The sequence below is a fragment of the Haemaphysalis longicornis genome, unplaced genomic scaffold (assembly GCF_048455015.1).
Source record: "Haemaphysalis longicornis isolate Haplotype H1 unplaced genomic scaffold, Haemaphysalis longicornis Haplotype H1 scaffold_6, whole genome shotgun sequence".
Lineage (NCBI taxonomy): Eukaryota > Metazoa > Arthropoda > Arachnida > Ixodida > Ixodidae > Haemaphysalis > Haemaphysalis longicornis.
Genome location: NW_027526407.1, coordinates 162,056,895 through 162,079,291, shown reverse-complemented (window position 1 = coordinate 162,079,291; position 22,397 = coordinate 162,056,895). Strand labels below are relative to the sequence as shown.

Genomic DNA, 22,397 nt, shown 5'->3' with positions numbered 1-22,397 from the left:
TCAGTATTTGTGCTATTGCAGTCGAGGCCGTTTATGAAATCTTTTTAGTTTTATTTTATCACACTGGTTAGCTTGATTTACAAATTAGCCCACAACAGGGATTCAATAGGTCCTGTTTAATTTAGTGTCACACCCAGCATACAACACCCGTTGCTCAACAATATACAAGTGAGTAAAATATGATTAGAATTTTAGGGTAATGGTATGGCCGCAAATATTCGCTGGAGTGTGTCTAAAATTTCTCACGCAAGGCAAATTACGTGCCCGCGAGATGAAACACTGAACTTCACAAATGATTTCTTTCTGAACAACGTCTGCGGCTTTATAGTGGCGAAAAAACATGGTTATTGCTTCCGGGAAATATACGGATACCCGCAAACTATCCGCCTGCACCCTACGCGTTTCTTAGGTGTTTAGTTGGCCGGCCACCCATTCATAATGACATTTATGTATCGTACTTTTTGTTGCTCCAGTGAATGAGTAATTTGACAGTAATAATTAGTACAGCTTTGTTGTTATGCAGTAAAGCCGTCTTAATAATTGCAATAGAAATTAAGGCCACATTTTGGCGAAGAATACGTAATATCTGGTTGCTATAAGCAATTGACGAAACGGTCATGTTTTAACAAAGACAGGTACTAAAATGACTAGGGCCTTTTTAAAAATAGCCTGCTTTGCTTGCACAGTTCCAAGTACTACTTACGTAAATGGAATGCCTAACTGCTCTTTTATTTCGAAAATACAAAATCGTCTGGACAGCATACAAGATCGAGAGTACTACACTTTCAGGAGAAAACATCCTGCATCGACTCCCTAGCTGAACGAGCAGCGTTGACCGAAGAGAAACTCAACTCTATCAAAGGGATTACCTGTGGTCCAGTCATGGCCACAATGTCTGCTTACGCTAGGGTACAAATTCCTAAAAGGGCCATATTAGAAGCAGAGGTAAGTTTAATTTGACCTCGTGTGGGCTGGCCATTCATCGCTCGTATGGTCGTGTCTTACTCTAAGTACTGACGCAATTTGGCACTATACACAATTATTAAATACGTAAATACGTATTATTCCGGGCCTAACTATGGTTAATGTAAGAGTTTCCTGCAATTCACGCCTGGTTCATAAATGAAAAGTGTGAAGTAAATAAACAGGTAATTCTTTCTTGCAGTGTATAGTGGGCATTCTGCTCATATCGATTAGGCACTTTACAGCCTATTGAATAAAAAATCATGCCGGCAGCATCGGCGGTGTCCAGCTTCTGGCGTCGGTAGAAACATATGATTAATAACACTTCATCAATTTCCTTACAACGCGGAAAATATAAACGTAGTGGTGCGTTGTTTAACCTTTTGTCCAAACTTTCTTGTAATTAGGAAAAACGTGAGAGTAATATGCGCGTCGTTCGGATTACGCAAGGTTCCTCATAACCAAGACAGCGCTGGTAGCGCGTAGAAGGGCCCGTGTACTAAGCAACGCCAACTTCCTCATGTTCTGTCTCGTGCGAGATTCAATGTTCACAAAGCGGTACATGTTTGCAAAACACATTCACCCTATGACAAGTGTGCTGACGAGGCGTCTCCGCTTCATGAGCTTCCTTAAGTGTTTCGAAACTTTCCATAGAGCGTTCAAATACCCAAGCATAAATTTACTTTTGTTTGACCTACAGTTATTCGGTCAGAATCACCGAGTGTTGCTAGTTGAGGCCGGATGAGAAACCTGTTGTAATACTATACTCTCCGCAGGAACAAGGATATCTGCCAGATATGTTTTACGCCGAGCAACTGCTCAAATCAAAAGGCGTGAGCGTAGCCCCTGGTTCCGCGTTCGGACAGCTCCCTGGAAGATTTTACTTCAGGTAAGCAGCCCCCGCAGGTGCGCAGTGTGTAGAACCACTTTGTAATCAGGCTTTGATAGGCTATTTTCGCCAATTGCCATTTGTAAAATTAACCTTTTTTTTCCTCCGTTTTCCACTTAATTCCGAAAACCATACGCACACTTTCAATTCTTGTTTATAATAGTTCGTGGGCATTTTGAAAGAGCAACAACATTACCGGTAGAGAAAGCCATTGCTTTCCAGTAAAGAAATGACTCGGAGGAATCTTCAAGAGTGGCTTGTATGTTTTTATGCGTGAATAAAGCCTCGACAGCGAGGAGAACATGCGAAAATATTTATAGAATTTTACAGAAAATTATAAGCAATGTTTGACAACACTAATGTAACTGGTCTGTATATCAAGTTTGATCTAGCTCTGCTAAAGGTAATAATTTACTGCTCGATATTTTGCTGAGCGACCATTCGTTCCCTCGAAAAACTTCCCCCCTGAAGGCATAATTTGCAAGCTAGAATTTTAAGAGGAGTACATTCAAGTTAAGCCTAAAACTCGCGTAGAAATACAGTAAACGTGTCGGTACCCCAGATCGCCTGATGCTTATGCCTTGAAGCCAATTCTCAGTTCGATCACCCGACTTAATCCTCCACGTGTAGAATACAGAGTTTTTAAAATTGTAAAAAGGAGTTGAAATTGTTTATTTTTCGGTGACCAGAAGTGTTGTGCCTGCTATGTGATGAACACATGCCGTCTATGTTCGTGCACGTGCTCCTTTTGTTTTCTGGAAAAGAAATAGCGTACTTGTAAAATAAAATAGAACATTGCTTGCGAATTCGGAACACGGAAAAAAACTGCACTCTCTTACCGTAACCAAATCTCTGGGACGCGCCAGTTCTTCAACAGCCAGATGTGCTCCTCCTTGCCTTCATTACTTGTATAAGTGTTGTGCACTGTGCGCTCTTGTTCTGGTGTAGGTTGATTGTCGACACATTTTACAAGTCGTGCTTCAATTTCTTTTGTTTTCTATGAGCAGGTAAGTGTGGTTATTCCTGCTAAATACACTCTGTTTACACAATGTGTGCAACTAGTATATAGAGAATGTATTCACAATGAAACAGTTTTTACTGCTGAGACTTGTACATCATTTTTATGAAACAAAAACATTGTACTCTTGCCGCAGGCTCGGATTCAACGTTGAAAAAGACAAACTGGTTGAGCTCTTTGAGCGTCTGGAGTCATTTCAAGAAGAGTTCATGAAAACGTTTGCATAATAGTGACCATGGATAACGCAGATTTATTAGGCAAGCTCCTCAGCTGCATAAAGTCATGAAGAGCCTACCCGGGTACCAGAAAAGGCCAATTACATGGCTGGTTTCGCTGTGTAATTGCTGTACGTACTGGCAATAAACGAATATTGCTGCACGCTTTTATTGAATGTAATAGGTGTGATTGGAATGTAGTCATGAATTCGAAACAATCTGATGAGTTGAGCAGTTTTCATCATCTACGTAGGCTGAGTGCGTAGTCCTGACAGACAAAGATATTTCGCAATATCCGTGGTACCAGCACGTAGACAAAACAAACACACCTTCTGCCAAACGTCTGCATGAATTCTACTAAGCTGCCCTGCTTTGAAATCCATGCATTGCTGAAAAGTTACTGGTGCAGCCCTTTGAGCCTGTGATGTTTGAGTAAGGAAAGCAAACCTAATACTTTTAATATCTCTCTGACGACTAGAACTCTGTATCCACTTGCAATACAAGATTTACAAACTTTTTAAAGCTCAGCAGTCCTGGATAAAAGCATGTTGTACCAAAAAAACGTAAGTGCCACATGTCCTAACAATTTCTGCGTCCATATAAAATGGTTATAAACACACCTTGCCAATTCAATATCGCATACGAGAATAACTATTTACGAATGGGAGTGACGGGGCAAGCTTGTGTTCATTCAGAATGAATACAGCATATACAAGTGGGAAACGAAAAATAAGCCCCACAGGCGGCGTGCTTTCCGTATTCTAAAGCTTCACCTTTTGAATCGTTGTAATTGGGAATTATAACTGTTTGATGGCAATCGGCAAAACAAGTTGGGAAGAAACAAAGCCCGCAAGGTCTGCAGAATTTGTGAGTGTGGGCGATTTATCAGCATTGAGCCAATATAAAATCAGGATGCAAAGTTGTGCGTTTTGTTTGTTCATTTATCGTACAAGCACGCCCGGAGACGACGTTGATCGAAACAAAAACAGATATGTGGTCATCCTGGTTACTTCATTTCTTGGTCAATGTCTTTTCGGCACGTGTTTTCAAGATCAATGTATAATCATCAAAAGTTTGCTCAATGCACGATTGTTTACCCGTAATAAACACGATTTCTAGAGCTCACAAATCGTTTATTCAATTGTATTCTGCCGGTCGTATAAAGCAGGCTCATTCAACTTTCATTTTGCCTATTTTCACTCGAGTGCAACAATTTGTCCGTATTATGGGGTATACTGTATTTACTCGCATACTTATCGCACTCGCGTAAACATTGCACTTGGGATGTTTGTCGCCGAATTTCGATTTTTTTTTATTTCCCGCGGTATGGTCGCACCCTGACCTTGCTGGAGTGGTAGGTCGTACATGTGCGAAGTCTAGACAAGTCCCATCACGTTTTTTTTTCTTCGCTCGTTCTGTCACTTTTTTTTTCTCCCGTCTGGGTGCACAGTTTGAAGTTTCAAAATTAGAGGACGTGATTGAATAAAAAATAATTATAAAAATGTATGTCTGCTGTTCATGTTATGTGTGCGTTTGTTTCAAAGGTAAGCCACATCTACCCTTCATTATTAATTATGTTCAAACACCTTTCGTAAAATTATTGACGCGCAACTTGTTGCGTTTCCTGTGGTCAAATATTTTTCGCTAAAAATTTACCCCGCGTAATGATCGCACCCCTAAATTTGCGTCAATTTAAGAAAAAAACTGCGATCATTACACGAGTGGTATTTCAAGCAATGTAGAGATACCCAAAAGAACAAAACAAAGGCAGTTGCAGCTGAATTTCCTCCAATAGTCTATCAGTTGTCAGCACAACAAAGAACATCGGCGTTGCCATTGTTAAAACATTTTCGAGTGTGGAGCTTCCTGGTTCATTCTAGGCAACGTCCAGGGCTTCCGTGAAATCAATAATAACTTCTTCAAAACCCCACATACACAATGAGAGATAAGCAAAGAGTAAAGAATGTATGTCTCGGAACGTATACAGGAACAACACAAATTTGCGCCAACTGCAATTTTAAAACTATAGAAAGACCGCTTTTCCAGCCAAATTTCGCCTGCTAACTGCATGTTTTCTCCAAACTTCGATAATAATAAACAAAACAAACGGTTCCGGTTTGGAAGCATTTGGTCATGGTGTACTACCAATTCTCATCCATCATTTCAGTCAAAACCCTGGCGCTAAATATGTGCTGATTGTGTGATTCTGCAGGCTTATTCAATAGGCAAAAAGGGGCAACACTAAAACGACACATCTTGAAACACGAGTAAACACAATTAAATGTATATATATTAATATATATATATATATATATATATATATATATATATATATATATATATATTTATTTATTTATTGGGCATGATGGCGCCCAGTAAGGACAAGTGCCTCCTCTGCTGCCTCGCTTTCTTCGGCAGGCAGGCGTTTTTTCGATGTTCTGCGTGTAAACGCCGTGCGCACGGAAAGTGCATTGTTCTTCCGGACGAGGAACTGCAGCGTTTGATCTCCGGTGAGCAGCCGTTCGTCTGCAATCTGTGTGTGGCTGCGGCGTCACCCGCTAGGCCTAGCGACCCCGGTGATCAAGCCAGCGAAGACGGTGAGCCAGCGAACATCCCGGCCAAACGAGTGGCGTCCCCTGTCGGAGCATGCTTCAACCCTTCGGCGGACCTACGCGCAGAGGTAGCTGCGTTGAAGAATCTCCTGTCCGAAGCCTGCGCCAGCCTCTCTTTTCTCGGGGATGTTGTCACCGAGCTGCGCGAGGAGAACCGGCTTCTTCGACGGGACAACGTGGCTGGGCTTGCCCATCAGGCTGCAATCGTGGCTTCCCTGCGTGAGGAGGTTCGCTGCCTGCGAGGGGAGCTCGCGCGTCCCCCGCCTTCGCCGCCTGCTTCCCCGAAGCCTGCTAATCCTTTCATGCCGCCGGTGACGTTACCGCAGTCTAATATCCCTACGAGGTCGTCGTTCGCCGAAGCCGCCGCCGGTGCAGCTGGTGAAAGTGCCCCCTTCCTGTCCTCTAACACCGCTTCGCCGTTCGTTGACCACCCCCGCAGTCAGCCTGCTACGGGCTTGTGCACTTTGGTTTCCCCGAATTCGGTCCACCCTCTGCCCCCGCCTCCTAGGTCCGAAACTGCGTTTAATGGCTCGCCGACGAACTTGCAGAAGAAAAGGAGCCCTCGCTGCGTGGGTGCGTCGGAAGCTTCTCAGTTGGTTGTGGTACACCGACCACCGAGCTCCAGGGTCATCTTTGTTTCAAAACTGTCCGCTAGCAACACATCTGCTCAACTGTTGGCTCACTTGTCAACTGTGCAAGTTACGCCATTGTCGTGCAAACGCCTTAGGACCAAGTACGACTCCTATTCTTCTTTTTGCGTAACTGTTAACGAGGAGTGTTTTAGGCGCCTGAGCGACCCGTCTATGTGGCCAAAAGGCTGCCTTTTCAAGCCGTTTCAAGGCAAAGTCCACCCTGGTATGCTGCACAGCTCTGAAATAACTGAAAATGATCAGTAAGTACGAGAGTTTCGACATATACTATCAAAACACTAGAAGTCTACGAACTAAGTCCTCTGAATTTATTAGAAATATTGTATGCTCTAAATTTTCTGTTGTTGTCATTACTGAAACCTGGCTTTCCGATGATATCTCGTCTTCCGACTATTTCCCTTCTAAGTATCAAATCTTTACAAGCGACAGAAAATTAACTGGCCTAAACAAAAAGGTGGCGGGGTTCTCGTTGCCATTGATCATTCAGTGCATTGCATGCGGCGTGCTGACCTCGAGACCCTAGACGAATCAGTCTGGCTTGAGGTAGGCCTCACGAAGGGGGAGAAGCTACTCATCGGTGCATTCTATATATCCCCGGATGTATTACCTTCTGTATTTAATCGAACACTCACATCCATAGAAAATGTCGCAAATGCACACTCCAACCATAAGCTAATTATACTTAGAGACTTCAACACCCCAGGTATTCGCTGGAACAGTCTTTCCTTTGAGCACAACAACCATTATGCAGCGCAGAAATGCAGCATGCTATTAGATTTTCAATCGTTCACCTCCATGCAGCAGTTTTGCCGCATAGAATACTCTTGTGGTAATGTTCTAGATGTGTGCTTCTCAAACTTAAAAGACGTACAAGTGTGTGCCTCCGAAATATCTCTTGTGCACCCCGACAAGTTTCACCCCCCTCTTAATTCTCTGTCTCGGTCACGACCCAGCATCGCTCTGGCGGTGTTGACAACTGTGCAGTGCCGCGATATGCTTTCAAGCGTGGAGATTATGCTGGGCTGTATCACTTTTATTCATCTGCTGAATGGTCTAGTGTTTTGGATGTCAATGATGTTGACGAACTGGTTCGACGTTTCACTGAAATCGTCAGTAGGGGCATGAAAAAGTATATCCCTTGTTATAAGCCTGTTCCTTCAAAATTTCCCCACTGGTTTTCTAAAGAACTTCTAAATTCGCTTAAACTTAAGGATAGCGCCCACAAAAAGGCCAAGCGTTCTGGGCTTGACAAGTGTGAAGCGGAGTTTAGTCGGTATCGCTCACTTTGTAAAATCCTCTACCGGCGTGACCACCAGCTCTATATAGAATCGTTAGAGGCTGCTGCGTCTCAGAAACCGGCTGAATTCTGGAGGTATGTACGCGGCCGTTCTAAGGTGTTTAAAGAACATGTTAGCCTGCTTAATTCCGATGGTGAAGAGGTTGAGGATGTTGCCACCAGTTTTGCTCAGTACTTTCATTCTGTCTTTAAACTGCCAGATGGCAACGATGAACGCCTATCGTTTAATAACTCTAATTTTAACACACTTAGGTTCGATGAAAAAATTGTCAATGATAGCTTTCAAAGGATGAAACCATCATTTTCCTGTGGTGCAGATGGAATCTCAGCAGCCCCCATGAAGGCTTACGGCAACATTTTTGTGCCTGTCTTAACTTCCATTTATAATAACTGCTTACTTTTAGGTAAAGTTCCTTGTGCATGGAAGATCGCTGGAATTTTTCCAATATTTAAGTCTGGCGATAAGTCAGCCGTTTCTAACTATCGCCCGATCTCACTCCTTTGTGTCGCCTCAAAACTCTTTGAGTCAGCTCTGCACAAAGTTCTTGCTGCCTGCGTCAAAAACGTTGTGATACCAAATCAGCACGGCTTTTTCTCGGGTCGATCGACGGTCACAAATCTTGCAAGCTTTATGACACAGGCTTCAGCTGCAGTTTGTGAAAACGGCCAGTTGGACGTTATTTATTTTGACCTCAGTAAGACGTTCGATGTGGTGAACCATCAGTTATTAATTAACAAGCTTGCTAAGTCCGTTGTAGACGCAAGCCTTGTTGCCTTGTTGTCCAACTATCTCCTTGACTGGTCCTTTTATGTAGATGTTAACTACAAAACGTCTAGTGTTTACCCTGCAACAAGTGGTGTACCCCAGGGTTCCGTGCTGGGTCCATTATTGTTTTCTGTCTTTATCAATGATGTTTCAACAGTGTTAACAAACTCTTCTTTTCTTCTCAATGCTGATGATTTCAAACTATTTAGGCACATTAGCGGTGTTCAGGACTGCTGTGCCTTGCAGAGGGATGTGTCGGAATTATCGGTCTGGTGCAGGAAAAACTGCCTAATTTTAAACCCCACTAAAACAAAGGTTGTCACCTACAGCCGGAAAACCCACCGTCTGCTGTTTTCCTACAGTATTGAGGGAGCTCCTCTGCAAAGGGTTGATGAGATTAGAGACCTAGGGGTGCTTTTCGACAGTACCCTCTCTTTTTCTCCTCATATTAGGCTCATCACCCGGCTAGCACTCCGAAGCCTTGGAAATGTGTGTCGGATTACAAAAGAATTCTCTTCTCCAGATCCATTTCTAATGCTATACAATGCAATATGTATACCACAGTTAGAATATGCTTCTGTTGCCTGGAACGGCATCTCCAAATATAGTAGTGAATTAATAGAACGTGTGCAGAAGAAGTTTTTATATATATTTAAGCACCGTCATCACAATCTCAGTTTTCATCCTGATTCTGACTTACCCATAGTCCCTTCCATCCCTTCCTTGAACTGCAGACGTATGCGTGCAGACCTTACATTTCTTCACAAAATTGTTCATGGCGACCTTTCTTGCGCCGACGTGCTTAACTGTTTAGAGTTTAGTGTACCACAAAAGCCCACCAGGTCGCATCGCCCGTTATTGACCGCTGCGAGCAACTCCAATCATTCTCCTGTGCGCAGAATACAGACTTGTTACAACCGCTTCTTTGAACGCCTTGACATCTTTCAGAAATCCTTTACAATTTACCGCACAGCGCTGTTGAATACAGTATGTTAAACACCTATGATATGTCTGTCGCTCTTTTTTTTCTGGAATTTGGTTTCTCTGCGGTTGTGTCTATCCAACTGATAGTTGCCTATTTTTGAAACTGTTTACTGTCAGTTGTTCGTATTATCATTTGTCTCTACACTCCGTTGTTTTTGTTGTATTACTGTCAAACTTTGTTGCTCTGCCTGTCGTGTGGCCTTTACGACAGGCAGAGCAACATAGACATCTTCTTTTTTAATTTTTTACCTGTACCCAGGCTCCGCCTGTGCTGTATTTGTCACTTTCACTACTTCAATTTGTGTGTCTTGTCGCTTGTTTGTTTCTTGCTATATGTTTCTTGTATTTTGTTTTTATGTAACTACCCGTGCGCCAGCACTCAGGCCTCTTGCTGTTCCTGGGCACGTAAATAAACATGATTGATTGATATATATATAAATATAGGTATATATATATATATATATATATATATATATATATATATATATATATATATATATATACGATAGAGAAGTCAAACTGAAAAACATAACAACATTTATTCTAACGTTTCGACCGGGGGCCGGTCTTTTTCAAAGATACAAATAGTGCAGATCAGTTGGGTTTAAATACATTTCAGTTGTGGGCGGGGCAAGAAAAACGTAGGCTCTACGCGACACAAAAAAGCCGCAGAACGCACAAGGTGGACAAAAAAAAAAAAGAGGGGGGGGGATAGAGGGCTGTTGGAGTGCTGCCGGGGAACAGGGGGGAAAGGGGCCTAATGAAGGCAGGCGAAGCTATAGGATAAGAGGAAGGCATTGCAAGGTACTGAAGTCACGACGGGAAAGCAAGAAGGTGAGAACTAAGGAGGGGCTCGTTTTAGCTCGTTTGTTGACCTGTTTCTGGCTGCAGGTGCCAGGTAGGGCAACCTGCAGGGTGTGAGAGTTTCAAAAATACAGAAAATATGCAAAGAACCAGAGGAAATTGACTGGTGAGGAGAAAAGGGTGGGAAGCCCAGAGGTAATTACGGATGCCTAGTGCAAGCGTTAACACACATAAACAAAGGGAAAAAAGAAAAAAGAAAACGAGGGAAGGAAGAGGGGGATTGGGATTACCGGGAGGGACGCGGAAACCGCAGAGGGAGGGGGGTGCGGGGATGAAAGAGGTTCGAAGAAAAGACCAAGCGACCATGCGGGGATGAAAGAGTCGAAGAAAACACCTGGTTTCACATGGCGTGAAATCGCGGAAACGCTTTCTTGCGAAAAACGTGGCAGCCGGCCACGAGGCGTCCACGAGGTCATGCAATGCAAGGAAAATACAATGCAAAGTAACGCTAATTTAAGCATGATCACATAAATACCGAAAATAAATGAACATAAGGGGAAAAAATAGAAGAAAGGAGATATACAGTGCCACATGAAGTTTTTGAAGAGTATTCACGCAAGATCATATTTCTTTACATACCCGCATACAGACGCACAGAAAAAACTATAAACAGAATATCACCACAGAAAAGACAAGCCGTTTTATCTACCCGATAGCAATTGTTCAGTGCAAAAGGACACAAAATAATAATCATACAAATTAAGAAAAAATTATAAAGCAAGGGGTACTATGGTGAAATATATGTACATGTGGTATGGCAACTACACACAAGCAATACACTGACACAGTACAAAGTACAATATGTACACAAATTAAAAAAAAAGTAAGAAAGTTGCTCTTTCAGAACAAAGTTTCTCAGTTGCTCGCTGCATCGGCCTTCTCTGGTGCCTGATTGGGCAGGCAAGACAATCGGCCTGTGTTTTCATTTATGCCGCTCAAGACAGTGTTAAACTTGTAAATAAGGTACGATTCACGGGCTTCACGATCATAATGCGTTTTGAAATTGGACTGAAGCACTGTGGCTGTGAATGCGTGGAAAGGGTGGCCTAGATTATTTACATGTTTAGATAGGGGAAGGTGTGGTAGGGACTTTATGTGTGCTCGGTGGTTGTTGATTCTCATTCTAAACGGATTCTCAGTTTGACCAACGTACTGGGCGTGGCATATGGTGCATTCAAGAAGGTAGACAATGTTTGCGCTGTCACAGTCAAAGTTTCCTCTTATCTGGAAAGAGAATGAAGACGTGGTGCTGGTGGCGACAGAGGCTTTAGTCATCATGGGGCATAGTTTGCACCTAAGCTTATTGCAGGGTCCGCTGCCTGTGAAGCTGGGGGTGTTGACCTTAGATGACGTTACAATATCCCTGATGTTTCTCGCACGTCGGTACACGACGCGGGGAGGCTCAGGGAAAACACTTCGCAACTTTTCGCTTTGGAGTAGAATGTTGTGGTGCTTTCTAAGTATGCAGTTTACGCTGGAGGACGAAGCGGCATATGTTAGAATAAGGTTGGGGGTCGTATTCAAAGATTTGGATTTTGAGTTAGTTATCAGGTGGCGGCGGTCCTGTTTCTCAGACTTCCTAATGGCATCACTGATGACAGACGGTGGGTATTGTTGTCGTGTTAGGTCATTAGTTAGTTGTTGACAGTTAGAGGCAAAATCAGCTGGGTCAGAGCATATCCTTCTGATATGCGCATACCATACAGTCAGTCTCTGCGTTTCAGAAGGATATGCTCTGACCCAGCTGATTTTGCCTCTAACTGTCAACAACTAACTAATGACCTAACACGACAACAATACCCACCGTCTGTCATCAGTGATGCCATTAGGAAGTCTGAGAAACAGGACCGCCGCCACCTGATAACTAACTCAAAATCCAAATCTTTGAATACGACCCCCAACCTTATTCTAACATATGCCGCTTCGTCCTCCAGCGTAAACTGCATACTTAGAAAGCACCACAACATTCTACTCCAAAGCGAAAAGTTGCGAAGTGTTTTCCCTGAGCCTCCCCGCGTCGTGTACTGACGTGCGAGAAACATCAGGGATATTGTAACGTCATCTAAGGTCAACACCCCCAGCTTCACAGGCAGCGGACCCTGCAATAAGCCTAGGTGCAAACTATGCCCCATGATGACTAAAGCCTCTGTCGCCATCAGCACCGCGTCTTCATTCTCTTTCCAGATAAGAGGAAACTTTGACTGTGACAGCGCAAACATTGTCTACCTTCTTGAATGCACCATATGCCACGCCCAGTACGTTGGTCAAACTGAGAATCCGTTTAGAATGAGAATCAACAACCACCGAGCACACATAAAGTCCCTACCACTCCTTCCCCTATCTAAACATGTAAATAATCTAGGCCACCCTTTCCACGCATTCACAGCCACAGTGCTTCAGTCCAATTTCAAAACGCATTATGATCGTGAAGCCCGGGAATCGTACCTTATTTACAAGTTTAACACTGTCTTGAGCGGCATAAATGAAAACACAGGCCGATTGTCTTGCCTGCCCAATCAGGCACCAGAGAAGGCCGATGCAGCAAGCAACTGAGAAACTTTGTTCTGAAGGAACAACGTTCTTACTTTTTTTTTTTAATTTGTGTACATATTGTACTTTGTACTGTGTCAGTGTATTGCTTGTGTGTAGTTGCCATACCACATGTACATATATTTCACCATAGTACCCCTTGCTTTATAATTTTTTCTTTATTTGTATGATTATTATTTTGTGTCCTTTTGCACTGAACAATTGCTATCGGGTAGATAAAACGGCTTGTCTTTTCTGTGGTGATATTCTGTTTATAGTTTTTTCTGTGCGTCTGTATGCGGGTATGTAAAGAAATATGATCTTGCGTGAATACTCTTCAAAAACTTCATGTGGCACTGTATATCTCCTTTCTTCTATTTTTTCGCCTTATGTTCATTTATTTTCGGTATTTATGTGATCATGCTTAAATTAGCGTTACTTTGCATTGTATTTTCCTTGCATTGCATGACCTCGTGGACGCCTCGTGGCCGGCTGCCACGTTTTTCGCAAGAAAGCGTTTCCGCGATTTCACGCCATGTGAAACCACGTGTTTTCTTCGAACCTCTTTCATCCCCGCATGGTCGCTTGGTCTTTTCTTCGAACCTCTTTCATCCCCGCACCCCCCTCCCTCTGCGGTTTCCGCGTCCCTCCCGCTAATCCCAATCCCCCTCTTCCTTCCCTCGTTTTCTTTTTTCTTTTTTCCCTTTGTTTATGTGTGTTAACGCTTGCACTAGGCATCCGTAATTACCTCTGGGCTTCCCACCCTTTTCTCCTCACCAGTCAATTTCCTCTGGTTCTTTGCATATTTTCTGTATTTTTGAAACTCTCACACCCTGCAGGTTGCCCTACCTGGCACCTGCCGCCAGAAACAGGTCAACAAACGAGCTAAAACGAGCCCCTCCTTAGTTCTCACCTTCTTGCTTTCCCGTCGTGACTTCAGTACCTTGCAATGCCTTCCTCTTATCCTATAGCTTCGCCTGCCTTCATTAGGCCCCTTTCCCCCCTGTTCCCCGGCAGCACTCCAACAGCCCTCTATCCCCCCCCCCTCTTTTTTTTTTGTCCACCTTGTGCGTTCTGCGGCTTTTTTGTGTCGCGTAGAGCCTACGTTTTTCTTGCCCCGCCCACAACTGAAATGTATTTAAACCCAACTGATCTGCACTATTTGTATCTTTGAAAAAGACCGGCCCCCGGTCGAAACGTTAGAATAAAAGTTGTTATGTTTTTCAGTTTGACTTCTCTATCGTACAGCTAATCTCATAGCCAGGAACCTTTTCTCTTAACTATATATATATATATATATATATATATATATATATATATATATATATATATATATATATATATATATATATACAGTCAAACCCGTTTATAGCGAATTGCAATATGCACCGCGATTAGTTCAATATATCCAATAGTTCGATATAGCCGAACCCGCCATTAACGAACTTATCGTTACAAGCTCGCAATCCGAGGGAGCCCCACTCCGCCTCCCCAACTCCACCATCCCCTCATGCAAAACCGAACACAGTAAAGTAGCCGTTACCATACCCAAAATAATCAATTTATTGCAAGTAATAAAGCTACTTTCCACCTGAACAGCCTACTTTGCGAAGAAAAAAGCGGTGATTTTCGTTTTCACGTCGTTTTGGCGGCTTAAACTAGCATAGCATTCTCTACACGAAACATTAATTGCACCAGCTCGAGTCCCCGTCCTCCAAAATCTAAGAAGCATTGATGGAGCACATTGATTGCCGAAAGCGCTTCATTATAAGAGTCGGACGGCTTTCACTCGCGACATCATCGGGAATGTGGGGGAGCTCTTCCCACAGTTCACTGTTGCTGTCTTGGTCCGGACTCTCTGACTGCGCGGGTTCCGTCGCCAGTCCCGCGCGTCGGAAACAGTTACGGAAAGTGTCGGGTGTCATGTCGCTCCATGCGAGGCGCAATGTCTAAGTCGCAACTCTTGCTCCGTGGTCGCGGCCAAGCCACATCTCCATCGCCGATCCGAGACCATGCATTTTGGCGGCCATTCTAGGCACGCAGAGTTCGATATATCGGATGTGAACTTCGTTATAGAGAATATGTTTCCCATGTATTTCCGTAACAGCATTATTTTTGTTCGATATATTGCATAATTCCCTCTATCCGGGTTCGTTATAGCCGGGTTTGACTGTATATATATATATATATATATATATATATATATATATAGATAGATAGATGGATAGATAGATATAGAAGTGCTGTCACGTGGTATTTTTCATATTTCGCGGGTTTTCTTTATCAGTAAGAGTAAATGAGTACGCAATTAGTTCGTCGCTGAAAAAAATACCGCAGTTAGATGCCCTTCGTGGGAACGCAGAAGTGCCTCATTGACTCCTCACTAATTAGGACAGTAATTCTCGACTTAGATAATTAATTACAAATTATTATTGATGCATCATTAACGGCAAAATTAATGCTCGCTACTGCAGAGTACTGCAAACATTATGCACTAGGTTTTCTTCGAGTAACGCCATTGCTATTTTTTTAAATCTTTGTGCATGATAGCTGGGACACCCTGTATAATTGTTGCAGGGTTTCTGGGCCTATCTCTTTTCATCTTTGTGTTGATGGGATTTTTAATGCGTTAATGGTAATCCAAGTAGAATTATTTTAGTCGCAGATTTTTGTTTCGCAAAATTTATTTGTAAATATTTTTAATGTGGCCTAAATAAGAGCTAGTTTTCCAGCACTGATGTACTAAAGCCATTTTGATTTATTTTATTACTGTTAACTATTCTCCCACTGCAGCTTTTCTACTGATGCTTTTTGTGCTAATGTCAATATCTTTTTATTTGTGGGTGTTATTGTCGTTTAATTGTCTTGTTTATTGTTTGTAGTTTCACTGTTTTCAGTGCTTTCCTGCATTTTTATTTGTGAAATTTTGTGACTGGGTTTTAAATAGGAGATACGTTCCCTTCTGTGTGGATTAGGAGTAAGAACCGTTTTGTTGTTCTGTGATATTGTAATTCCAAATAAATTGCTTTCTGTGTGAAATTACTGCATGAAGCGATTGTCTTGATATTTTCATGGCAAATAAAGTCTGAGCTCGTTTTTCCTTCTTTTGTCATGTTTCAGAAGAGCTTGTCTCGAACTGTCTACAGTACAATCGTGGGAGGGGAGGGGGTGTAATAGCTGGCGGAGCAAAAACACGCTGTAGCGCGGGGAATACCCGAACGCTCCTGGCGCGAAACGGGATGCTTTCCAAGAGAGAGTACTAGGACCCTTCTGCAGTAGCCGGTATTGCTGCAGCCAATAGAGGTTATTCAGGCTTAATGGGGGTGACAGAACGCTGCCTTGGAGATCGTTATTCATTTCCCATACAGGGTTGAAGTACTTCCCCTCGAAAGCAGCAAGTAAATCCCACGAGGAGAATTTCGCTTGTCATTTTGACGGCCACGCGTCACTCCTTAGAAGAGTAGCCCAATGCTTCAAAAGGAAGTGAAATATGGGACGAAAGGTTTTACTCTTAGACTGCCTAGCACTCTTCGACTGCTTAGAGTGTTTCTTTTTTTGAAGTTGTAGTTTATTCATGAAAAGTAAACGGTTAGAAAGGAAATTAACAGACAAGGGTCCCGAAGTCGGCGACTGTATTGGGACCCTCGATGATGAAGTACACGAAAAACGTTAGAGAAGCAGCAGTGGAAGCGAAAACAAGTACAATAAAACCTTAGTGAAGAAAACAAATAAACAAAAAATGTAGTGCATCATTTTATATAGAATTTACTAAAATATTAGGCTATATACATAAAAACGGCATTTAAAAAGCAAATTATCATTATACATCATTAAAAACTAACTGTTTACAAAATTACACAAAATTCTACTGTGCAAACAAATTACGAATGTCAAACGAGCAAACCCAAGAAAATAGGAAACATATCAGGTTACAAGAAGATTTTTGAGAGATTTTTAAACGCTGTGATAGAATGTGAATACCTAATATTAGGTTTTAGGTGGTTCCACAGAATAACGGCGGCAAAATGAAACGTTTGATGGCTATAATTAGTTTTTACCTGAGGTAACAACAAGTTGTTATTCAAGGCAAATCTAGTAGTGTTATGATTCACTAAAGTACCTACGTCAAGAAGTTCACCACATAATTGGTTGTTTAGTAGTTTAAAAAATACCTATGTTATAATTGAACAATGCCGTGACAGATAAAACTGCATTTTCGCGGAGTAGAGGTGATGCACCTGAATGGCGAGGGCTGCTAGTAATGTTACGGATAGCTTGATTTTGAATGTGCTGAATGGATGATAGCTGGGTGTAATATGTGTTACCCCAATCAGTGATACCATAGTTGATATGACTGTGCATGAAAGCGAATTAAAGTAATAACAAAGCCTTGGTTGGAAAGAACGGTCGTGCCTTCAGCAATGTCCTGGCGCCAAATGCTATTTTTTTCTGTTATCATTGACGTGAGAAGTGAACTTAAGGTTAGTGTCAAGAATTATACCAACAAATTGGACGCAGTCACATCATACGATCTATTAGTGCCAATTTTCTATTCTGGCCATTTAATTAACACGTTCTGGCGGCTTCTAAAGATCATAAATTTAGTCTTAGTAGGATTAATATTTAAATTATTTCTGCAGCACCACTCAGTCACACCCATTAAAGCAGCGTTTATTATATCAGTTAGGGATACTATAGATGTGTCTGATAATGGTAGTGTGGTATCGTCCACATATAAAAGACAGTTGTATCGGTGTAAAAAGTTGGTTAAGTCACTGATAAAAATATCAAACAATAAGGCGCCGAAAATGGAACCCTGTGGGACACCTTGGTTAATAGTTTTACAGTCGGAGAACGAGCCAGCTGAAGCTACCACGTATTGCCTATCAACCAAGTAATTTTTTTATAGAGTAAGTGCTGTAACGGTTATACCATATGCTTCGAGTTTCGTGAATAAAATTTCAGGATGGATGGTATCGAAAGCTTTTCTGAAGTCTAAGAATACTGAGCCAACATATTTACCACAGTCGATAGATTTTTAATGAAATCAGTGAAGGTTAGTAAAGCCAAGCAAGTGGAACTTCCCGCACGAAAACCGAACTGTGAATTATCTATTATGTTAAATTTTCTTGTATAGTTAGTTAAGCGTTTTGCAAGTAACTGTTCGATGACTTTGCTGAATCTGTAAAGGACTGAAATTGGTCTATAGTTGTTAATTAACTCATTGTTACCTTTCCTAAATACTGGAACAACCTTGGCCCTCTTTAGGTTTTTAGGAAAAATGCCTAACTTAAAAATAGTATTAGTTGCGATACTTATTGTTTCCGAAACGATTTCAGCAACAAGTTTTAAATGACGCATCGAAATATTATCCAAACCGGGACTGGTATTTTTGATGTTACAAATCGTTAAGTACACTTCATTGGCAGTAACAGGGTATAGATACTACGAGTGTCGGGAGCGTGGTAGGAATTTCTGATTAGTAGTGTTAATGCTTGGGGTTGATAACGAGAAAAAGTTGCTGAAAGCATTACCAACGTCGGATGACTGAAGAAAGACTGTCCCGTTAAAGTTAATTTTATGAAAATGATTACGCGAGGACACTGTATTTAAAATTCACCGAATAGTTTCCATTGTTCTGGGGGGTTATGGTTAATATTCGTAAATTCGGTTTCATAATATTGACTTTTAGCAAGCTTATGTAGTTTACTGAGTAATATTAGTATATTTTTATAACGTTGGGTTGAAGCAGTGTTAAAAGGTCGACGTTTTGTTTTCCGGTAAAGGTTATCTTTTTTGCGTAAACTTGGCAGTAAGGCATTCGTCATCCAAGGGTCGCATGCTTGTTTGTACTGTTTTTTTTTACTTTTAACAGTTGTTGTGCTCAACGATACAGCCTTGAAAAACAATGTACAGAATTCATCGAGAGCCTTCACCGGGTCAATAGCGGTATTAACACCAGACCAGTCAGTACTGACAATGGTATCAGTGGATTCATGTTTACAAAAAACAGAAGTAAAAATAATTTATCAGGGAGTGAAGCTGAACTATCTAATCAAACAAAAATGGGGTAATGGTCAGTTATGTCAGTGCACAATACACCAGCTAATGGAGTAGGGGTTAGATTCGATAATGCGTGATCTAGAAGTGTTTTAGAACCCCTAGGTCTGCATCTTGTGTAGGTGTTAATTGGGGATTCGAGTCCATAGCCAGAGAAGCTATAAGTGTAGTCAGTATATACCTTAGCACTTGTATCGAGAAGGCTTAAGTTTGTCACCTACTATCATAACGTTCCTATTTTCAAATGATGGCTTGTTAAAAATGGTATCAAGAGCACGATGAAATTCAGGGACGGAAGATGACGGAGAACGATAGACAGAGCCAAGAACAAAATTTGTACGATTATGCGCAAGTAAGAGATCTTCCATTTCTAACCAAACAGCTTCGCAGTTGCTAATATTGAATGATAGATTATGCCTGTGGGTGTATATGATGGTGGGATCAAGGAAAATGGCAGCCCTTCCGTAGCTATCCGAGGGTTGATGACAGTATTTAGCCTGATAAGATGAAAATCTATGCAAGTTATTATCGCTATCAGAAAGTCACGTTACAGAAATGCATATTGCTGAGAAATGGTGGTTGAGGGATGTGATAACGTTATTGATACTATCATTATTTTTTCGTATGCTTCGCGCGTTGAAGTGGATCAATGAAAAATAACTTTTTGGTAGAATATGATTAAAGTTGTCTGGAGATAGCAGCGACATGAAAATTTTGGGTGCGCAGTTGCGCGGGGAAAGCGGCAAGAGATAAGATGAGCGATATTAGGTGAAAACGTGCAGGTCAGATTCTGATGGAATGTGATACGTCTTACTGTCACTTTTCTTACGTGCCAAGATGTGGCAGTTGTCAGTCCGCAAGAATTGCCAGCCCTTTTGCGTTTTGAGAGCAAGTGCCTTGCCAAATAGCTTTTTGTTGTCAGCGGTGAGATTGTCATATTTAAACACTGGCGTCTTCAAGCTTCCCGGAAAACCAATGTGGTGGGCGCACAGACGAGCCTACCTGTCCTTGCGCAAGAAATCGTTCTTCTTTTCGCGACAAAGAAAGCGGGCAATTATATTTTTGTCACCAGATTTCGCGGGGACACGGTGCACGACGTCTAGGTCGGATGTCGCAACAGGACACTCAGAGATCTCCCCTATCAGCTGAACAATCGCCGCACAGTCCTCTTCCTTGATAGAGGGAACATCTCTAATCTCTCCGTTGTGGCTTCGGCAGTACTGTTCTACTTCGGAAACTTTCTTTTCTAACAACGTGAGGCTTGGAGCTAGTTGGTACTGCATAGTGCAAATTTAAAGCGCAACAAATTTAGACAAAAGACGAATGACGAATGACACAATCAGGAGCGCTCTAGTTCATTGTTGCGCAATACAAGTGCTTTGTTCGTGGAAATGAGCTCGACCTGTTTCTCCTTCATCTCATCAAACAGGTTGCTCATGAGCTAAACACTTTCCGCCAAGGATGCCTGCTCACCGAGCCCTTGATAGCTAAGCCTTTCTATATTTTTGTTCTTAGTTCAAGCACTAATGCATATACGTTCCCCTTGAGTGGACCCTCGACCAAGTGGAGCCTTTTTGCGAGTTCCACATTTGTCGGCATCATTCAGCACAGAGCAAGTATGGCAAAACAGAGATCTGGTTAGCAGCTGTGGCGTAAGCAAACAATAAAAAGACCTCTGAACCTAAAATTTCGTGGAACCAACGTGGATTGCAGACCGGGAGAATTTCGATGCGTGGACTGGTCGCCGCAACCACCGCTGCCAGAGAGGGACGGAGCGCCTTCCTGGGACCTTTTGTGGCAGGGCCAACTGTAGTTCGCGCAGCCGCAGGGAGCTGCGTCGAAGACGAGGTTGGCGACGGCGATATGCAGTGGTGTGGCCACACGTGGAAGTTAGCCACGCTCGCCGATGAAACTGCGCTGATATGGCAGGAGACGAAGCCGCGTCACACCAGGGCAGGGCAGGGAGGCAAACGTTGATTGCAGAGCGCGAGAATTTATACGCGTGGACTGGTCGCCGCAACCACCGCTGCCAGAGGGGACAATTGGTCCTAGAAGGTGCTTCGAATCAAATGCTGTTCGAGGAATGGAAGTATAAAAAGATTTTGTTTGACAGCAAATGATTGCAAATTTATGTCGGTGATCAGACTGTCAGGAACATATCAATGTACAGAAATTACATGGAACGGAAGTCGCCATTGTGATTATATATTCTATGTAATAAACAGAGGCGTAAATGCTGACGGCGATGGGCAGCAGAGCAAATTGCAATATATTTTGCTGTCTACTGTAATTGCTTTAATAAATCGTACAGGGTTGTTTTGAATGATGTCGAGATATCTGACTGAAATTTGTGTGCCTGGATCGCTTATTGATACAGCCTATTTAAAATTAGATCTTGCCAAGTTGTGAACAAAAGTGTCTTAACGGAAATGGGAGCGTATAAAAAGCAAAAGAGCAAACATGCCTTTGGCACTCTTATTAGGTGTTCGAAATTCAATGACCATGAAAGGGACAAAGTTTTGTGCATCCCTCAGAAGTGCTAATATGGGGAGCATTGGTTGGTGGTGTACTGACAGAAAGCAAGTTCGACTTTTTGTCTGCGCATTCGAACCGGACGATCAAGGAAGCGATTGCGCTGCGGGCATGCAGGTCCGGATGAGACGCATATTTGCGTATCAGGGGAGCCGGTGGCACCTTTGGCGGAGTCGCCAGGTTCCTGTTTTAGCGTTGCTTATCCTACGAGTGCCAAGGGCCGTAGTTGACAGCACATCAGGGCGATACACCGGGTGGCATGAAAAGTGCAGCAGTGCTGCGTGCAGATTAGCACAGGAATGCCTCCGATAATTTCGCTGATGGCATAGGGAAGCAGCCCTTCTGGCCTAGTGTAGCTCACTGCCACTTTGGGCAGGTCCAACAGTTACCAAGAGTAGGCGTTACGTAGGCGTTCTGAAAAACTTATGCTTGTTGAAATCCGAGTTCTGGCTTGCCGGGCCCCATGGCTCTAGCTTTTAATCGTTCGTTTCCTCCTCTCCTCTTGTCAGCTTAAACCGTCAGTGATAAGGTGGGCGTCGCATTTGAGTTGTCCTGTGCTCATTCGTGTCATGCATATTCGTGTCGAGGGCATAATCCTAATTCATATTAAACGTTACATGAATGACCTGAAACATTACAGGCCTATCAGCCTACGGTCAGGCGTATACAAGGCGCTTAACAAGGCACTTAAGAAGGTAACATAATTTCTGCCACTTTTGATTTCACTCAACGTAATGAACAAGCCGGGTTTTGTAACGCATAGTCAACAATGGACCATATTCACGCAATCAATAAGGGTATAGAGAAATGTGCGGAGTATACTGAACCCCTATATATCGCCTTCATTGAATATGAGAAAGCATTTGACTGGGTCGAAACCTCAGCAACCATTCAGGCATTATGGGACAAGGGTTTAAACGAGCATTATGTAAAACTTCTACAGGATATTTACAATATTTACAATTCAGCTACGATCATCCTCCCTAATGAGAGCAGCAAAATACCTATAGGAAGGGCG

General features: G+C 42.6%; 1 protein-coding gene across 1 annotated transcript in view; it reads left to right on the top strand.

Annotated features, from left to right (window-relative positions):
• LOC144142037 (alanine aminotransferase 1-like) overlaps positions 1-3,175 on the top strand; it is a 40,979-nt gene extending 37,804 nt beyond the window's left edge. Inside the window, exons 11-13 of the mRNA XM_077673463.1 lie at positions 790-945; positions 1,740-1,852; positions 3,007-3,175. Coding sequence (XP_077529589.1) covers positions 790-945; positions 1,740-1,852; positions 3,007-3,097 — 360 coding nt within the window. The 3' untranslated portion in view covers positions 3,098-3,175. The remainder of the gene's footprint in view (positions 1-789; positions 946-1,739; positions 1,853-3,006) is intronic.
• Positions 3,176-22,397: the final 19,222 nt, after the last annotated feature.